This window comes from Oreochromis niloticus, linkage group LG19 (genome assembly GCF_001858045.2).
Source record: "Oreochromis niloticus isolate F11D_XX linkage group LG19, O_niloticus_UMD_NMBU, whole genome shotgun sequence".
In the NCBI taxonomy this organism is placed as follows: domain Eukaryota; kingdom Metazoa; phylum Chordata; class Actinopteri; order Cichliformes; family Cichlidae; genus Oreochromis; species Oreochromis niloticus.
In genome coordinates, this window is record NC_031983.2 from 27,598,616 (window position 1) to 27,615,464 (window position 16,849).

General features: G+C 43.4%; 3 protein-coding genes across 6 annotated transcripts; all 3 read right to left on the bottom strand.

Annotated features, from left to right (window-relative positions):
• Positions 1-378: 378 nt before the first annotated feature.
• On the bottom strand, positions 379-4,650 carry hmgcl (3-hydroxy-3-methylglutaryl-CoA lyase). Its single transcript, XM_003446177.5, has 9 exons — positions 4,491-4,650; positions 4,234-4,317; positions 4,008-4,115; positions 3,804-3,899; positions 3,532-3,680; positions 3,375-3,438; positions 3,104-3,292; positions 1,147-1,272; positions 379-1,017 (listed from the first exon to the last, which is right to left on the bottom strand). The coding sequence occupies exons 1-9, from the start codon at positions 4,584-4,586 to the stop codon at positions 916-918; spliced, it is 1,014 nt and encodes a 337-aa protein (XP_003446225.1). The 5' UTR covers positions 4,587-4,650; the 3' UTR covers positions 379-915.
• Positions 4,651-6,233: 1,583 nt separating this feature from the next.
• Positions 6,234-10,766, bottom strand: zbtb8a (zinc finger and BTB domain containing 8A). 3 transcript variants are annotated; one of them, XM_003446224.5, is made up of 4 exons: positions 10,460-10,766; positions 8,420-9,282; positions 8,156-8,325; positions 6,234-8,006 (listed from the first exon to the last, which is right to left on the bottom strand). In XM_003446224.5, exons 1-4 carry the CDS (start codon positions 10,522-10,524, stop codon positions 7,689-7,691), a joined length of 1,416 nt encoding a protein of 471 aa, XP_003446272.1. In that variant the 5' UTR covers positions 10,525-10,766; the 3' UTR covers positions 6,234-7,688. The 3 variants fall into 3 exon arrangements, with proteins under 3 accessions (XP_003446272.1, XP_005477695.1, XP_005477696.1); XM_005477638.4 differs by lacking the exon at positions 10,460-10,766 and adding an exon at positions 10,203-10,449; XM_005477639.3 differs by lacking the exon at positions 10,460-10,766 and adding an exon at positions 9,591-10,196.
• Positions 10,767-10,911: 145 nt separating this feature from the next.
• On the bottom strand, positions 10,912-14,612 carry gale (UDP-galactose-4-epimerase). 2 transcript variants are annotated; one of them, XM_013271909.2, is made up of 11 exons: positions 14,448-14,612; positions 13,652-13,781; positions 13,298-13,413; positions 12,866-12,979; positions 12,379-12,555; positions 12,185-12,298; positions 12,002-12,068; positions 11,806-11,891; positions 11,647-11,724; positions 11,384-11,498; positions 10,912-11,259 (listed from the first exon to the last, which is right to left on the bottom strand). In XM_013271909.2, exons 2-11 carry the CDS (start codon positions 13,770-13,772, stop codon positions 11,198-11,200), a joined length of 1,050 nt encoding a protein of 349 aa, XP_013127363.1. In that variant the 5' UTR covers positions 13,773-13,781; positions 14,448-14,612; the 3' UTR covers positions 10,912-11,197. The 2 variants fall into 2 exon arrangements, with proteins under 2 accessions (XP_013127363.1, XP_013127364.1); XM_013271910.1 differs by having other exon boundaries at positions 13,298-13,410; positions 14,448-14,601.
• Between the last annotated feature and the right edge of the window lie 2,237 nt (positions 14,613-16,849).

The window sequence follows — 16,849 nt, forward strand, 5'->3', positions numbered from 1 at the left end:
TGTAGCAGGAACCGTTTTTATCCTCAGTCATTTCCGCAAACTGGAAAATTACTATAGAAATGTTGAAGATGCACTCTCACCTCCACGTTGTCTTTTGTAGGTGATGGGAGGAGCCCTGTAGCTGCTGGATATTGCAAACTCATCGTTATACGTTTACTAGTCCAAAACCCAGCTGGGGCCTTTCTGCATGAGTTTGCATGTTTTCTAGTTTCCAAAGATGTACACATCACCACTCTAAATTGGTTGTGGGTGTGAGGAAAGGTTAAAATGGTCAAAAAGTAATAAATAAATGTGAGTATAGGTGTAACTAACTTTCAGGCCACAGAGAGCATAAAAGACACATGTGAATCCTTGAAATCTGTAAGATTCAAGACACAATTCATTAAATAATCTTTATTTTTAAAACTAAAAGTCTACAGAAACATTTGCATTTCAGATTTGGAAATAAATACATTTAAAGTAAAAATAACCTGTGTAAATACAGTTTTATCATAAGCCAGCTCAATGCCCGAGTCGAGGATGGAGGATGATGGAAACAGTTTTGTCTTTCCTGACATAAACAGTGATGTCATCCATACACACGACATGCTTACTGGTAATTTATTGTTATAAACAAAGTCTGGGGGTCGCGTTGGCTTCCCCAGTGCCTGGAAACTAATGTAAGCACCACCATTAAAACACAGGCTGTGATGTGATTACACTGACTTTACATAAGGCACCGTTCCAGCAATGCTGTCATGTTGATATCTAATTAGATATTTTATTCTGATTCGACTGACATAGCCTACTGATCCCGATCTTCCATAGAAGATAAATTAACCCCAAAAATCACAGAGAGGAGATCAGCTCCAGGTTACATAATCATGCTTTAGTGTTCAGTCTGAGAGAGGGAAAGAGCCTATGTCTGTCTTTCCTCTACAGCTTGCAGGCTGCCTGTGCCACCTTGGAGCTGGTCTTCCTGTTGAGGGTTCGACAGATGAAAGCTCCAGCATCCATCAGCTTTGAGAGGTCGACTCCCTGGGGTAAAGACAAGAGGTCAAGTTTAAGAGGTCATGTTAGAGCACTTAAGCAAGGAAGTCGTAATAATCTTCAATTAGCCAGGTAGCAGAGCGAGCAGCATCTACGCAGAGTCTGCAGTCCTCCTACCGTCTCAATTCCAAGTCCGTGCAGCATATAAACTACATCTTCAGTTGAAACATTCCCAGAAGCCCCCTGGGCATATGGACAGCCTCCCAGTCCAGCTACTGATGAATCCACCACACTGATTCCCATCTGGGAAAAAACAAACACAAAGGATAGAAATCAGGAAAAAAAGACAACAGTGCACTCTCAGTTACAGCTATCCAAAAATACCAGGTTGTTTTTTAAAGAGACTGAGCGCTAATCAACAGCAAAATGGGGTGATTAAGAAAAAAAAAAACACAACATAGTACCACCAGCTGGAAGTTAACGGCTGCCATGTGACTTCCTCTATATAATCATGCGGAAAGAAAATTAGAAGCAACAGAATGACTCTTCCGTTTTCCCCCCCTTTACAAACAAAAAAGCGTCAGCCTTGCTGCAGCTCACTCAGTGTACAGAGAGGTGTTCCTCACTCTCCTGCTCTGAAAAGCAGAACCACAAATAATGTTTTTCCTCTGTATTTCTCTTTTTAAAGAAGGTTAAAGGGTTCAAATGTAGCGCCCAAGCTGGCAACAGTGAGGCGAACTCGCCTAAAGAAATCAAATATTTGAGCAGAATCCTGCAAACAACAGATCAGCTACATGGACATCCAATTATCCTAGCTGCATTACTCAAAGGCTAACCCTAGAATACTAATGTCAGGTGATTTTCACCCACGTGTCTCAGAAATGGCTGAATTCAAGAACAGTTTTCTAGCTGCATTATTTATCTTAGATTTTTCATTCACAATTTTCACTAATTGCAGAGCTCTTTTAGAGTCCCTTGATGATGATTGTATAGGGGGAAATAAAAGTACTTCAATTTCCTGTACATTATTTTATTTTTATTCACAGTGTGTATATATGTGTGTGTGTGTGTGTATATACATACATACATACATACATACATACACACACACACTTATAGCAGCTGGATAGCGTAGTGGTAAGACTATACGCCTGTGCAGTGGGAGTGCAAGTTCGATTCCCGCCTGTGGCGTCTGTATCCAGTAAGGACAAGCGAGCCTACTGCAGCTAGAGATTGACGAGGTACAACACACATGCTACGGCAAGGGGGAGCCAGGACGCCGGGTCAGGGGGGGAGATATCATCCCCCCCACAAGGATTGTTGTGAAAAATATTGTTGTTGCACCGAGTTAGAGTGGTATCTATCAGGATCGGGGTTTGTGGTTGAATCTAGGTAAGTTGGATTTAAGTGTGTGGGAGTGCAGAAGTCAATCTCCGGTATCGTAGCTGCATCCAAGTTCAGGATAACAAGACTGTCCTCTCCACGTTGAAGGGTTAGGACCTAGCCCAGAATTCATAGTGTGACGTTTAGCTACTCAGGTTATACAACTTAATAGAACAGGGGCGTGCTGTTCCATCATCTTTTATCATGTTCTGTGGTGCAAAGAGTTTGTTCGAGAGACAGTCGATGCTGTAGTGCTTTAAACCTGCGTAGTATTTTTTATATTCAAGTGTGCAACAATCACTGTGCAATAGACTCACAATAGTTGAAAGGTGCAATTCCCTGGTCTTCCTATTCATCACTGTTATATACTCTGTATTTATATATGTGTCATCTTTCTGCTTACATTCTTTTGCATTTTCTGTCGCGTGCCGTGCTACTGGAAACAGAATTTCCCAGGCGAACCCACCCGAGGGATTAATAAAGATTTATCTCATCTAAATCTAATCTTTAATAAGCTGTCATCTTATCTTTATTTTTAGCAAGCACATACCTTAAACACTTCAAGCTGTAAGCTACTGATAGTCATGTAAGAGCAGATGCATGCTTGTGCAATAAGCTGACGTTTTACGTCCAATGGATGCATGAAATGACAAGTCGACTATCAAAATAATCGTTTGTGGAAGCCCTTTGTATATGTGTGTGTGTGTGTGTGTGTGTGTGTATATATAAAATAGGGGCAAACCAGCCTGACCTGTAAAGCTACAAGAATGTTAGCCAGAGCCTGGCCATAGGTGTCATGGCAGTGCACCGCCAAGGCGCTGACGGGCACCTCTTTAGTCACTGCCTCCAACATTTGAGCCATGCTGCCTGGAGTTCCCACTCCGATGGTGTCACCCAGAGAAATCTCGTAGCAGCCCATGGAGTACAGCCGCTTAGCTACCTGTGAGGCAGAGGACAGATTGAGCATCGACATCAATTAACGCCGAATAGTTTTGTGTTTGTTTAAAGAAGCCATAACTCACATGTGCCACTTTTTCAGGTGCCACCTTGCCTTCATATGGGCATCCGACGACGCAGGAGACATAACTGTGATGACAAGAAGCACATTAGCAAGACTTAGAGCGCAATTGAAGTGATTTAAAGATCTGCTGACAGTTGAGGGGAGGCCACTGTTCTTACCCTCTAACTGGCACACCGGCCTCTTTAGCTGCTTTCATAACCTCGTCAAAGCGCTGTAAACTCTCATCCACTGAGCAGTTTATGTTCTTCTTACTGAAGAGTTCAGACGCAGCACCAAATATGGCTACTTCTGGGGCTCCTGCCTTCACCTGAAGTAAATAAGAGCATTTTTTGTGAGGAATTGAGCTGATGTACCACCGATTATGTTTGAAGATGGGTATGGAGGATCTTTATGTAGTGACGGGTGATGAGATTGGATGCTTGACACTCACAGCAGCCTGGAAACCCTGGAGATTGGGGGTGAGGACTTGATAAGTCACCCCAGGCTTCCTGCTGATACCCTTCATCACCTCCACCTGGTCTGCCATCTGACATTTGGATGACAGAAACCGGTCAGCAGTGACAAAAAGAATCCATGCAGTTTCTGTGCTGCCCTTAGCCGGATGTGTCAGCAGGGGGGGGGGAGAGATATTTACCTGTGGAACCCACTTTGGGGAGACGAAGCTGGTGGCCTCAATGACGGACAGCCCCGAATCTGACAGCATGTTAATTAATTTAATTTTGGCCTCTGTTGGTACAAGAGTCTGAAAGTGGAAAGAGTTGGTTATGTAAGTAACGACATAACTAACTCGGGTAACTCTGTTATCATCTGGTGACGCAAAGCACGAACTATGCACCTGCGCCATCATAAATACACGCTACCTTCTCATTCTGAAGCCCGTCTCTGGGTCCCACCTCCACTATTTTCACCTTCCCTGGAAGAGCCTGGCCCGCTCTTATTCCAGCCTAAAACACAAACAGAGAAGAAACAAGTGGTGTTAAACTACCAACAGCTAGCTCATCAGGGGCCTCGGTCATGTAACGACAATTAGCATAACAGCAGGGAAAGCTAACAGCTAGCGGACAAACACGGCCGCCCATCTACGGAGCGCATCATATCACACAGAATTCAAACTCACTGCTCTGTGCGCCGCCGCGGAGCTGAACGACAGGCAATGCTGCCCCATAAGCGATGTTAAAGCACTCCTGTGGACAAGCTTCATGACAGTCGCCATGATGGTCCAGCCTCTGGTTTGACGTCACGACATCCTCTCCAGGCGCGGAGTCCTCACAGGCTCACGAAAGCACCGCGTGGACGCCATCTATGGGCGAAAGGGTGGAACTGAAAGAATGGTTTATGATTTATGAAGCGCCAAATCACAATAACAGTTTCCTCCAGCCGCTGTATATCCCCCTACAATACAGCCAGAATCAAACGACCCATTGTGAGCAAGCACTTGGGGAAAGTGGGAAAAGAAAACTCCCTTTTAACAGGAAGAAACCTCCAGCATAACCAGATTATTAGATTCTTATCTTTTAATTTTTAATTTAGCTCACTTTTGCTTTTCCTTGTGTGGCCAGATATGTTTCGTTTTCTTTTAAAAATATAATTAGGTCCACAATATTTGTAATTTTGCATCGGTACACTATTACAGTGGCAAACTATCAACGAAGTACTATGTGTTCGTGGTCCTTCATTGTCAGAGCTTCAGTGGTAAATGGAAAGGCAGTTTAACCAGATAAAACATCCAGAGTTGATTTATTGTTGAAGTACTGAACTTGTGTTTGGTCTTTTATCTGGAATGAAATGGGGAAAATTCTAGTTTTCACATTATGTGTCAATATGACCTTGTGAAAACTCCTTAGCTTTGCTTAATGATGTTTCACTATGTTATCTGCTAACTTTTAGGGCGTACAAGGACTAAACTCCCAAGAAGACCAGTGCCAGGAGCTTCCTGGGAAAAGATAGTGGAAGTTGCTCTCTGCCCAGCAACAGCCAGTGGGACAAAAGGCCTGTTGTAACTGAAAAGATATAGAGAGTTGTGTGAGGGTATAAAAGAGACCTGCAACATCTTAAGAGCAGAGCTCGCATGACTGTGAACTGTGATGTTTGATGTGTGTTGGCTCTCCTGCATGCAGACATTAAAATAGCTTGACCACAGCTCACCGTGTTGCAGACTTTATTAATAAAAAATTCCACGACAGGAATTAAAATAAGGTTTAAAGAACAAAAGTAGGTGTATCAGAGGAATAGCAAGAACTTCAGCAGACAACTAAAGTGAATGATCACAGAATTATTTCCATGGTTAAGAAAAACCTCCTCAGAAGAACATTCTTGAGGATGTAAGAAAATCATTGTCACAGTCTACAAAATACACCTTTATGAACGTACTATAGAAAGTTTAAAAGAGGTACAAGAAAGTGAGATAACAGTTTGTCAGAAATTATCTGGAAGATGATTGAATCTTTTATCTTGATCCAATTTTTCCCTGTTTAAAAAGGTTATATTCAACATTTTTGTAATATTTTTTGTATTACTATTTAAACTTTTTCCTCACAGATACCATAATGACTCCAGAGTTGATTTTTTGGCAATATACAATTTGTATTCAGTGGTGTAAAAGTTTTGATGTATTCTTTCCAAGATGACAAAACTATATACAAAATTTTATAATTTCTTCAAGTTTAGTTTATTGCACTTTTTCACTGTTACCAGTTTTCCCACAATTGCTGTCCTTTATATTATTTCTTTTTCTATGATTATACTTCTATCTTTAATTTACACCTTTTCATACTTTTATTAGAATAATAAAAAACAGAGCCTCCTTTGTATTAGAAGTCGTTCAGTTGTTCGTGATTAAAGTTAAAGACCCAGAAACAAATTTATAAAAATATCTTTAATGTGTCCAAAAGTAAAAAACAAAGAAACAAACAAATAAATTATGAATGTGTTTGTATCATACTGCATATCATAACAAAACATTTAAAAAGACTGTCCCTACAGGATACAGGTGATCATTCTGTTCTTCACCTTTTTGCTGAAAGGCCGGCAGAAAGCAGCAAAAAGGACCAAAGCTTTTCATGCACGAGAGAAAAAAAGCTTATTGAAAGGATTATATAATATCATATTATGATTGAAGCAAAGGAAACACATAATATGCATGCTTCAGATACTGCATATCTTTATGAAGCTTAACAGAAAACCTTCATTTTTTTCTGACAAAGCTCAACAAACTGATAAGAAAAGACTAAACTAATACACAACATATCATAAACGTGTGTTTTTACATGAGTGAATCCCACATTTTATGCATAAACTCTCCTGCATGGCTTTAAAGTGCCCCTGTTAAGCTTTTGGGGGGTTTTCCCTATTCTTCACACCTTTATTAAAAGTAAAGTTTCACCCACCCACACAAAACACTGAAGTGAAACTGCCTGTGAAACTGGCTGTTCTTCCGTTACTTCTCTATGTCACCATGTAAAATGCCAGCCGAGCAGCTAAACAAAGAATGCAGCTACATCCAGTTGCACCAGCTGCCTAAAAGTCTGCCATTTGTTTCTCTTTTCTACAAACTAAATGTAAAATATGTCAGCAAACCAAATATTCTGCGATGCTGGAAGACTGAAAACGAGCTTTTGTGCCCTCTGGCTGATGAACTGAAGACCTGGTGAATTTCTTTTTTTCCCTTTTTAATTAAAAAAAGCTAATGACAGTAGAAATCCCAAACATGCTGCATGGCTAACCATCTTTCGTTGTGTTATAAAACAGCCCACAAACCAGATTTTATTTTTCTGTTGTGTTTTAATTGTTATATTCCTCCACTATTGAACCATTTGAACTGCATATACTCTTAGCTAAAGATTTTAGCTGTGCTTTTAGCAGGATATTTCATTTTTGGTAGTTTCTTATGTGTTTTAATCATTTATGCATGACTTTTTTCGCCCAATTCTGCTATTTAACCATTACTTTCAATTAATTATCTGCCAACAATTCTTTAAGTTCAATCAATTCTTTAATGAAATTGTAATTTAATTAACTGCTCTTGCTAAAGTACTCTCTGGGGTACTGGTAACTCTGGCTGCATACCTCACTTTCCTAGAACAGATCGTTTCAGGCAGATGGTGAAAAGAGGTGCAGCAGCAACACTATGCACAGTACAATATGAGAAAAATGATTTTTGAATACTAATGAATGTAAATTTATTGTAGTAAACCCCTAAATTGAAAATGAGCATACCAGGGCCACTTTAAAACACAAACACTTCAAATTTGGGTATGCATCTGCACACACACAAACACACAAACACACAAAAACACACGCACACTTTGGTCCAGTTTCACTGCAGCTCTTCGTCGCTGACGTCCACTTGCTGGATGATGAGGTCGGCCCCCGAGTCTTCTGCCAGGTCATCGTCGTCAGTCACCATCCAGCTCCTCTTTGTGTCCCCCTCCTCCTCCCCGTCCACACCCAGTAACAGCGCCGGCTCCTCGTTGTGGCCCTCCAGGCTGTTCATGGGGATGTCGTCACAGCCCACTTCCTGGATGCACGCTGTGCACATGCGGTAGCGTCTCGTGCCCTCACACACCACATGCCCGGTCTCCTCGGTCACTTGACACTTACACTTCCTGCACACCAGCTTCCTGGCTTGATGAATCTGGGAGATTAACAAGAAAAAGAAAAGATTGGATAACGATTTATTAAATATTAGAGTAAATTTGTTTAGCAGCTTGTTTTCCTGGAGCTGTAAGCCGACACGGACACCGAAGAAAGTGTAAATTTACCATCTGCTGTGAAAACACCTACCGTCTCAAAATGGCTGCGTAGATGCTCCAGGCGAGTAAAGCGCTTATTGCAGGCCTGGCATGGATACGGCCTCTCACCGGTGTGACAGCGCAGGTGACGCTTCAGGTCTGCTTTCCTCTTCACTGTGTGTGTGCAAAAGGGGCATTTGAAGCGCATGGTAGGATTCGAATCTGCAAAGAGGAACAGAGAAAATGTGACATTTGACTTTTCCCTATCATCTCTGTCCAAGTGTTCCCGTCATCATCATCTTCTGGTGGCACACACCTTTATTAAAGTGTCCAATAACACCCACAATTGGTGGCAGAGTGGCGTAAAGCTCCTCTGCCTTTTCAGCCTTTCGTGTCCGCGCCTCCTGGATGTCCAAGTCTTCGTGCTGGTTGGACCGTGCGCTGTTGGTCGCTCGCCTCTTTGTACTCCCTTTTCCACGCCGACGGTCTGATCCAGGCAAGGTGTACAAAGGGTCCTGAGGGTCCTGGAGGTCTTCTGCATCTGCACTGAGCTCATTAACAGGGCTGTTTGGATCAGTCTTCAGGGCCGAGGCCGAAGGATCCTGGTCCGAGTCCTTTCCCATAAAGCTAGACTGTGATCTGGAGTTGTCCCGAGTCCAGAGCGCAGGTGGAGGGCTGACAGAGCAGGGGCCCTGATGCTGCTCTGTGGAGTCTTCTCCTGCTCCGCTGGTAAAGCTACAGGTCTCAGACAAGCTGAGGCAGCGATCGCTGTCTTCATCTTTCACACTGATGTCCAACGAGGACTTGATGAAGTTCTTGCAGTAGCTGATGACGTTGTTCATCTGCAGATAGCTGGCTGCAGACATGACTTCAATCACATTGTGACTGGAGAGGTCCAGCTGGCCAGAGTAGATGAAATCCAGGATGACCGTGAAGGTCTCGGGGCTGAAGACGTCAAAGGTGGCGTTGACAGTGTCATCGGGCCCCTGGGACAGCAGCATGCGGAAGTAGCCGCTGCTGGCGAACAAAACATTGCGGTGAGCCCTGAAGAGCTGGCCCTCCACCAACACACTGCAGTCACAGAAAAGCTCCTGGCGGCGCTGCTGGTTGAGCTGCTTCAGCAGGTTGCTTTGGTGAGACACTGTGATGTCGGCCGTGTTGAACCACCTCTGAGGCTGCCTGCAGGAGACAACATGACAGCTCGCTCACTAGCTCTGTATGCAAGACACACTCACTTCTTTAGCAAGAAAATAAGAAATGACACAAGTCCTGTAGACCTGGTGGACATTCATTACTGAACTTCTTCCCAATGCCAAATTAACATGGAAAACACAGGCCGCTGGATTTTAATGGTCTGGTAACAGCCTACAATGGTAATCATGCCACATTCATCTGAGCATAATAAACACAACAGCATCACCACATGCTTGCAGCTGTCAATTTTTGCATCTTTGTCTTTACACCGGCTCAGCAGAAGGCCCGCCCACCTGACTTTTTTCTGCATTTTGATTTGTTGAAGGATCCTTCAAGCAAAATCTTCTCCTAATGGGTTACACCCGACTCAAGTCAGTCAGAGAGCATCGGGTGACAAAACCTTGAATCATTTCTGAGGTCTCACGCGCTCCAGAAACCCCCGACGGAGTAAACGCGTCAGACTTGTAGGAAGAGAAAATAAAACACTGCAGCCGGACACGCAAAGAGAAAAAAGAAAAAGAAAAAAAATAGGTCCAGCACCCTGATTTTCAGACCAGTTCTTATTTCACGGTAACCTGTTCAATCCGTGCTCATGCAGGCTCGGGATTGCACGCACCCGTGTTTAATGAGCCATCAGCGCGGCTGTGTGACAACCTCCGCAGCGCCCGACAACCCACGGTGCAACGCCCGCCCGCAGGACTCCATGGTGCCTTTCACGGCACGCGAAATCAAGTCTAACGTCCCCACCGAGCTCTTCCGCGTAAAATCAGACATCCTTCGACCTACAAAGCGACACGACAGTGCTGCAGTCCTGCGAGAGGAAAGCGGGCAGCTCAGTCTGTCTGTCCTGGAGCGACGCCCACTTCAGGCTTCAGCCAGCACACAATAGAAAAACAGACACAAACCTCCGGCAAGTGAGCGCGCTGCGAGCTGGAAAAACACATCTATTCGCATTGTGTAACAGTCTGGGGCAACGACGCGCTAACACGCCCGTTTTCATCCTCAAGACCACCCCCACTTCTCTCCGGAGGTCCGGCGAGCAGCGGGGAGGATTTGACTGCTGCCCAAAGCGAGCGACTGCTTCGCAGGCGCGAGGTGTCGGCAGGACCCGCTTACGCCCCACGCCTTCATACTCCCCCTGACAAAATCCATCGATACTCACTGGTGGCTCGATTCACCCGGCGCCCTGTACAGTCTGCTCGCCCCCAAGTCCGCCACCATATCCATGTTTAATTCCCGTTTGCCTTTCCCCCCCTCCGCTCTTTTCTTTGCTCGTCCAGGGTCCACAGTCAGGCACTTCCTGCTCAGCCCTAAAGACCGAAACCCGGTTAGACCGACTGGAGCACTGTGCTGACGTGGGTGTTTATTAACTGGGTGCCCGAGGGTTCAAGGAGCCATTTAAAGTCCCAGTGCCCCGTTTAAACAGACGCCCTCACTGCGAAAGGAGCGATATTCATACAGTATTTGTGCAGGGACTCATGATGCTCCTCTAACCTTATCACACAGGTCCGAGTCTTTAATCTACCCCCCCATTTCTGAAAAAAAAATATTTGTATGTATTTAACAACAACCAGGGTCACAATCACTCCACACAGTCAAGGCAGAAAGTGCACGTTTCAGCTTTTCAGTAAGAAAATTAATTTATTCTTTCATTGTTATGGCTCACAGATCAATACATTTATAGAGAAAATATCAGTTGTTAAGTCTGAGCTAACAGCAAAGAGTAAACAGACATTTAGATACTCTTCTTGTAGTCAGCTGAATCATTAGAGTTTAACAAAAATAAAAACAATGCAGCTTCTCTTGAGGTCTTATGTGTCATTGCGCGAATGAGGAAGCTGGTGGTTCCCTTTGGTGATTTTAAAAGAGGATTTTTAAGCAACAGTCCACTCGGGTTGCGTCAGCAAGTGCCGTTAGAAAATCCAGTGGGGTTCATGGACTGCCAGCGCCACAGGTCCTCACCTGCATGGAAAGAGGTGCAAAGAAAAAACACAGAGATCATACAGGAGATACTACAACACTTTTATTTGACTGTAGAAAAGCAAACATGGAGAAGAATCAGATTTTCCAGCGTGGCTGTCCTTACACATTCTTTCCAGGTCAAATTGAGCCTTCCAGCCCAGCTCCTTCTCAGCTAGGCGAGGGTCGGCGTAGCAGGAAGCTACGTCTCCTCCCCTGCGAGGGGCGATCTTATATGGGATCTAAACAGAAAACACATTGTGTTAATTACATGGACAAATAAGGTGATCAGAGGTATTTCCACAGTGCCAGATTGGTGGTGCTTTGCGTCACTTCCAGAAAACAGACTATAAACATGATTCAGCTCTCACAGTAACCACGATGACTCACCTCTTTTCCTGAAGCCTTCTCCATGGCTTTCACCATCTCAAGCACTGAGTAGCCTTTTCCTGTCCCAAGGTTGTAAACCTACAGACACACACACTAATAAATACCTAAAGCATCTATGTGACAATGGTCGTGATGGAAATTTGCTCCAAGTTGTTATACCTTGCACCCGCAGTCCTCCTTCAGCTTCTTCAGAGCAGCGATGTGTCCCTTTGCCAGATCCACAACATGAATGTAATCTCTCACACCTGCAAACAGAAAGGAGCCTCGTTTGCATGGTTCTGAGTATCTGGCTGCTATTTAAAGTGCTATTTCAAAGCTGCCTGCAAGTGCAATGATTTGCAGTGATTTCCGTTACCTGTGCCATCGATCGTGTCGTAGTCATTTCCATATACGCTCAGACACTCTCGTCTCCCAACGGCTACCTAAATTAAGCAATGCAAGCAAATCGGAGTCATGCGATTCATGGAGACAGATGAAACAGTGAAATAACAATCACTATGATGCGCACAGCGTGGCATCTGGCAGAGACTTTAGATACCTGGGCAACATATGGCAGCAGGTTGTTAGGGATACCCTGAGGGTCCTCTCCTATCTGACCGGAGCAATGAGCTCCGATTGGGTTGAAATAGCGCAGCAGCACAGCATTCCAGTCCTGCCCACAGAGAAGGAATAATGAGACACTTCAGGAGATGGAAGTGTGCACATCTGTGAATGTGTTTCTTCTGAGTTTACCTTCTCAGCTTTACAGTGGTCCTTGACCATCTCCTCGATGAAGTACTTGGTCTTCCCGTAGGGGTTAGTGCAGCCTCCCACGGGGTGCTGCTCATCTATGGGTAGGCGCTGGGGGTCTCCATATACTGTGGCGGAGCTGCTGAAGACCAGATTGCGCACTCTGTGAGCCTGCATCACCTGGGACACATGCAGATACACATAAACATGGCACATACACACAATCAGTGGCCGGAGAGTCAGCAGTCCACAGCACACGTGCATTCAGCTCAGGGCTGAGGAAAAAAGGCCGATTCTGGCTGTTACGGTGAGCTCCACATGCATAACATCTCAGAAGGACGCGGTTTTAGAATTTATCAGCTCATTTTCAAATGAGCACACGGGTGTGCGCTCGGCAAACACAGAAGAAGGTCAGAGCAGGGATTAATAATGAGTGCAGAGCAAAGATTCAAAGTGCTAATCTGAGATCACCCAGGAGCTACTGACTGACCTCAAGCAGGTTCATGAAGGCGGTGAGGTTCACTTTGTAGTAGAGTAATGGCTTCTCCACCGACTCGCCCACAGCTTTCAGCCCTGCGAAGTGAATCACAGCACTGAAGGAATGCTGCAACACACAAACAGAGAAGCACGTGTGACACAGGCCGCAAATACTACAAATGAACTGCTTTTCATGACAGTTTATGCAGGCCAGCAGGGACATTTTTAAGAAAACAAGCAAAGGCTATAAAAGTTAAATGGTGGTGCATTTTTCTTATTGCTGATTGTTTTATGGGTGTAACAGTAAAGCAGAAATTGGGCTGTTTTTTCAGCTAAACAAACCCAAACATACTGACTTTACAAATCAAAGTGTCTACACTGTAAAACAGTTTCAGATGCAGATAAATAATTAGAAAAAACAAAGCAACTGTAACAACTTTCTGACCTTTTTGAACAGCTTTTCCAAGCCGGGGCGGTCGAGGAGGTCCAGTTCATGAAACTCAATGCTGGTTTTCAGGAGCTTTTCTATCCTGCGTATGCTCTCTGGCACATTCCCTTCTCCTCAATCCAAAACACAATGGATATACACACACACACACACACACACACACACACACACAGAAACACCAGGTCTAAGTATCACGCTGATTATTTTTCAATTCAATTCAATTTCATTTATATAGCACCAAATCACAACAACAGTTGCCTCAAGCCGCTTTATATTGTAAGGTAGACCCTACAATTTTTTCAATAATTTTCTCAGTAAAAGCTCTTCACTGGTGTGCGTAACGGAGCTTACCTCGCACAGCGTTACTGAAGTTATCCACCACGACTGGCTGATAGCCTGCTTCAATGAGCTCCACCACACAGTGACTCCCGATGTAGCCTCCTCCACCTGTGACCAGCACCTTCTCTGCCATTCTTTGGGTCTGATGGATAAAAGATACAATCACATCAAGTCAATCAAAATCCTCTCTCAGTCTGAATGCTGTAGTGGAAGCAAAACTATGTCATCCTGACTGGAGGATGAGGATATCCTTTATCCTGACACACCTGAAAGCTTTGTTAAGTCCACTTTAAAGCTAAGTGACACACCTGTATTGTCCCACGTCAGCAGGTTCAAGCCTTAACCTGTCCAACCACATGAAACAATTATATTGCTCGAAGAATAACACGTCAGTGACTACTGGCTATTGTTAAGAGCCATCTTATCTTTTGAGAGAGTGATATTCTCTTTCCAACAGGCCACAACTTCCTTGCACTTTGTATGATGAAACTTTATTACTCAGTTCCAGTTATTACTCATCTTTAAGACATCCTGTTTATTCCACGGAAGCAATCAGAATATCTCAAGGCTTATACTTGATCTCTTTACAGGTCGTCACACATTACAGTTAATTCAAATGGATGAAATATTGGATCAGAGCAACTTTAGAGGCTTTTTTTTTTAAAAGAAAAAAGTAAAAGCTGCTTCTTCAGGCTAATTAACCAAATCTTATAATATTACTTGAAGAATAAAGACATAACCTAAGTAATAAGTGCTAAAATGACACACAACAGTTCACTTTCATTTAAATTTTCTATAAAATACTCACCGAGGTTCTCTTTAAGAGGTGAACAGGCGTTTCCGGTGGAGACTCTTGATAAATGTTGTCGGAAGCAGAAGCAGAAGAGGTGAGTGTTGAAGGTTTATCCGTCAGTTCATTCAGTGAAGTCTTCTAGTTTTTCCTGTAGACATTTCTTTACTTCCTGTAAAACGTGGGGCGGAGTCAAGCGAAAGATTAACAGACGACTTCCTGTACGCCTGCTTTCAAAATAAAAGCACAAACGTTAAATTCTCTTCAGTTTCAAGAAAGCGAAACCAACTTCTGTAAAACCATATGGGATAAATATAACTGATGGACTTCTTTACAGCCCATCTCAGTTTAGTTTAGTTTTAGGTCCTTCTTTACTCCTTAAATGCTGACATCCATTAATGTTACACTGATAAATACTTTTACACAACTGGCAATTAGATGCTTTATTAGTAGCAGTCCATCCACCCATTTTCATCTGCTAATTTAATTCATCAAAATTTACCTATTTACAATTGTCTTTGGTCTGCTGGAGGAAGCCAGAAAGGATCCACGTAAGCAATAGGAAAAACGTGCGAACTCCAGACAGCGAGACCCCCGTCTGGATTCAAACCCAGAACCTTCTTACTGTGAGGCGAGAGTGCTAATCACTGGACCGCCATAACCCCTTTCAACAGTACTAGTTTTTAATGTGGTACTCAGAATTATGGTTTAAACACCCAGGGTCAGAAAAAGGGGTTAATATCTGGACATACTGTTACTGAGACACACTGTGCTGTTTTCCACTAAAAAACACACAAAAAACCCGGGGTCCAGCATCCAAAGCAACAGACAGCGTGCAAGAGATGTGATTTACAAGATGGCAGTGAGATCTGCTATGCTATATGATTCTGATATCGTGGCACTGGCAGAAAAACAGGAGGCCGAGCTGGAGGTGTTAAGATTTTAATTGTGAGTGACCAGAAGGACAGCTCTGGTTTGGAGTTAAAGTTAGAAGGATGGGGCTGAGACATGTGCAGGAGAGGAACACTGGATATATATCGGACGCAGCAGGAGGAGGAAAACAGGTTCATTGATGGAGGGTGTTGGGGTGACAGAGGAGGACGCTGGAGAAAAGGTGAGGCAGATGATCTGTTGGGGTGACCCCTAAATGTGCAGCCTCTGTGCTCTTTTATAAATTTAATATTAACATTTATTGGGAACTTTAAACAAATTTATTTCTTACTTTGAAGCATCAAACGGATTTTAATGACGCATCTTCGTTAACTTCACGGATCTCCAACCCTCTTGCCGTGCTACGTGAGCGACGTGACGTGTGAAGTAAGCCACGCCTCTTTGCCGTTCACACAAGGAAGCGTTTGTGCTGAGCCCCCACCTCTGTGTACGCACAGAGCCACACTAGATGGCGAAGGGGAAAGTGCCACGTTACCTAAAAACCACACTTACCGGCAGCGCAGCTTCGCAGGAGTAAACACAAACACAGAAGGCTTTCAAACCAGGCCTCACAGCATTTAAATGCCTCATATGATATATTATTATAACGTATTATTACAGGCTGTTTATGGATCTGATCATTCACATGATTAAAGCAAATGACATTAAGACGTGGTTGAACAAATTGCCCTCCACCCAGTCTCAGCCGCTGCTGGTGACCGAACCCTTTTTCCAACCCAAATAATTAAGTCACCAGTGTCTTTATGACACAGCAGCCTAATGAAACTCAGTTAAGCTACACGTCACATCTCAGTGAACACTTTAAAAAATGTTTTAGGAAGCTGAAATCAATTATATTAACCCCGTAATGCCTGTACTATGAAATAATTGCCAGAAATCAATTTTCTTCTAAACTGCAGTATTTATTAAACTCTCTGAGAAATTAAAATAAATAAATATTTCTCTTAATTTGCATTTTTTCAGCATCCGGTATTTTTGTCAGATTAATTGCTCACAGTTTATCTTCAACAAACAAAAACATTTAAGAAAATCACACTGATTTAGAGAACCCATGCGTCAAATATGGTAGTGTTACAGGGTTAAGACACAAACTGCATGCTAGCGTTTAAAATCCAAACAATGTATCGCAGGCACTGTAAAACAAACAAAAACACGCAGATGCAAAATGACCTCATGTTTAAGTGATTCTAAACATGAGTTTCCTCACTGGTCACATACAGTACTTTAATAGACATAAGTTGCATTCAAAGTTTTAGTCATAATTCTAAGAGACATGAATGTCATAGCTGACAAAAGTTTTTCAACCTGAAACCTGCAGACTGCGCAGAATTCTTTTATCTCCAGTAGCATTTGTGAAGCCCAGTTTCCAGTCCTGTCTCACTGGCACACGATGAAAGGCAGCAGAATTGTGAGTAAAGCAAGAAAAAAAAAAGGAAACAGATACCTGAGAGATGAAGTTTGCTCGCTTC

Coding starts and splice junctions, on each gene's coding strand:
- hmgcl (XM_003446177.5), bottom strand. CDS start 4,586: ATGGCGACTGTCATGAAGCTTGTCCACAGGAGTGCTTTAACATCGCTT. Junction 3,900..4,007: donor CCCCAAAGTGGGTTCCACAG/GTAAATATCTCT, acceptor TCCAAATGTCAG/ATGGCAGACCAGGTGGAGGT. Junction 3,293..3,374: donor CACCTGAAAAAGTGGCACAT/GTGAGTTATGGC, acceptor TCTGCCTCACAG/GTAGCTAAGCGGCTGTACTC.
- zbtb8a (XM_005477638.4), bottom strand. CDS start 10,297: ATGAAAACGGGCGTGTTAGCGCGTCGTTGCCCCAGACTGTTACACAAT. Junction 9,283..10,202: donor AGCGCGCTCACTTGCCGGAG/GTTTGTGTCTGT, acceptor TGTCTCCTGCAG/GCAGCCTCAGAGGTGGTTCA. Junction 8,007..8,155: donor TACGCAGCCATTTTGAGACG/GTAGGTGTTTTC, acceptor TTAATCTCCCAG/ATTCATCAAGCCAGGAAGCT.
- gale (XM_013271909.2), bottom strand. CDS start 13,772: ATGGCAGAGAAGGTGCTGGTCACAGGTGGAGGAGGCTACATCGGGAGT. Junction 12,069..12,184: donor TGCTGCCATATGTTGCCCAG/GTATCTAAAGTC, acceptor TGCTTAATTTAG/GTAGCCGTTGGGAGACGAGA. Junction 11,725..11,805: donor AGGAGGACTGCGGGTGCAAG/GTATAACAACTT, acceptor GTGTGTCTGTAG/GTTTACAACCTTGGGACAGG.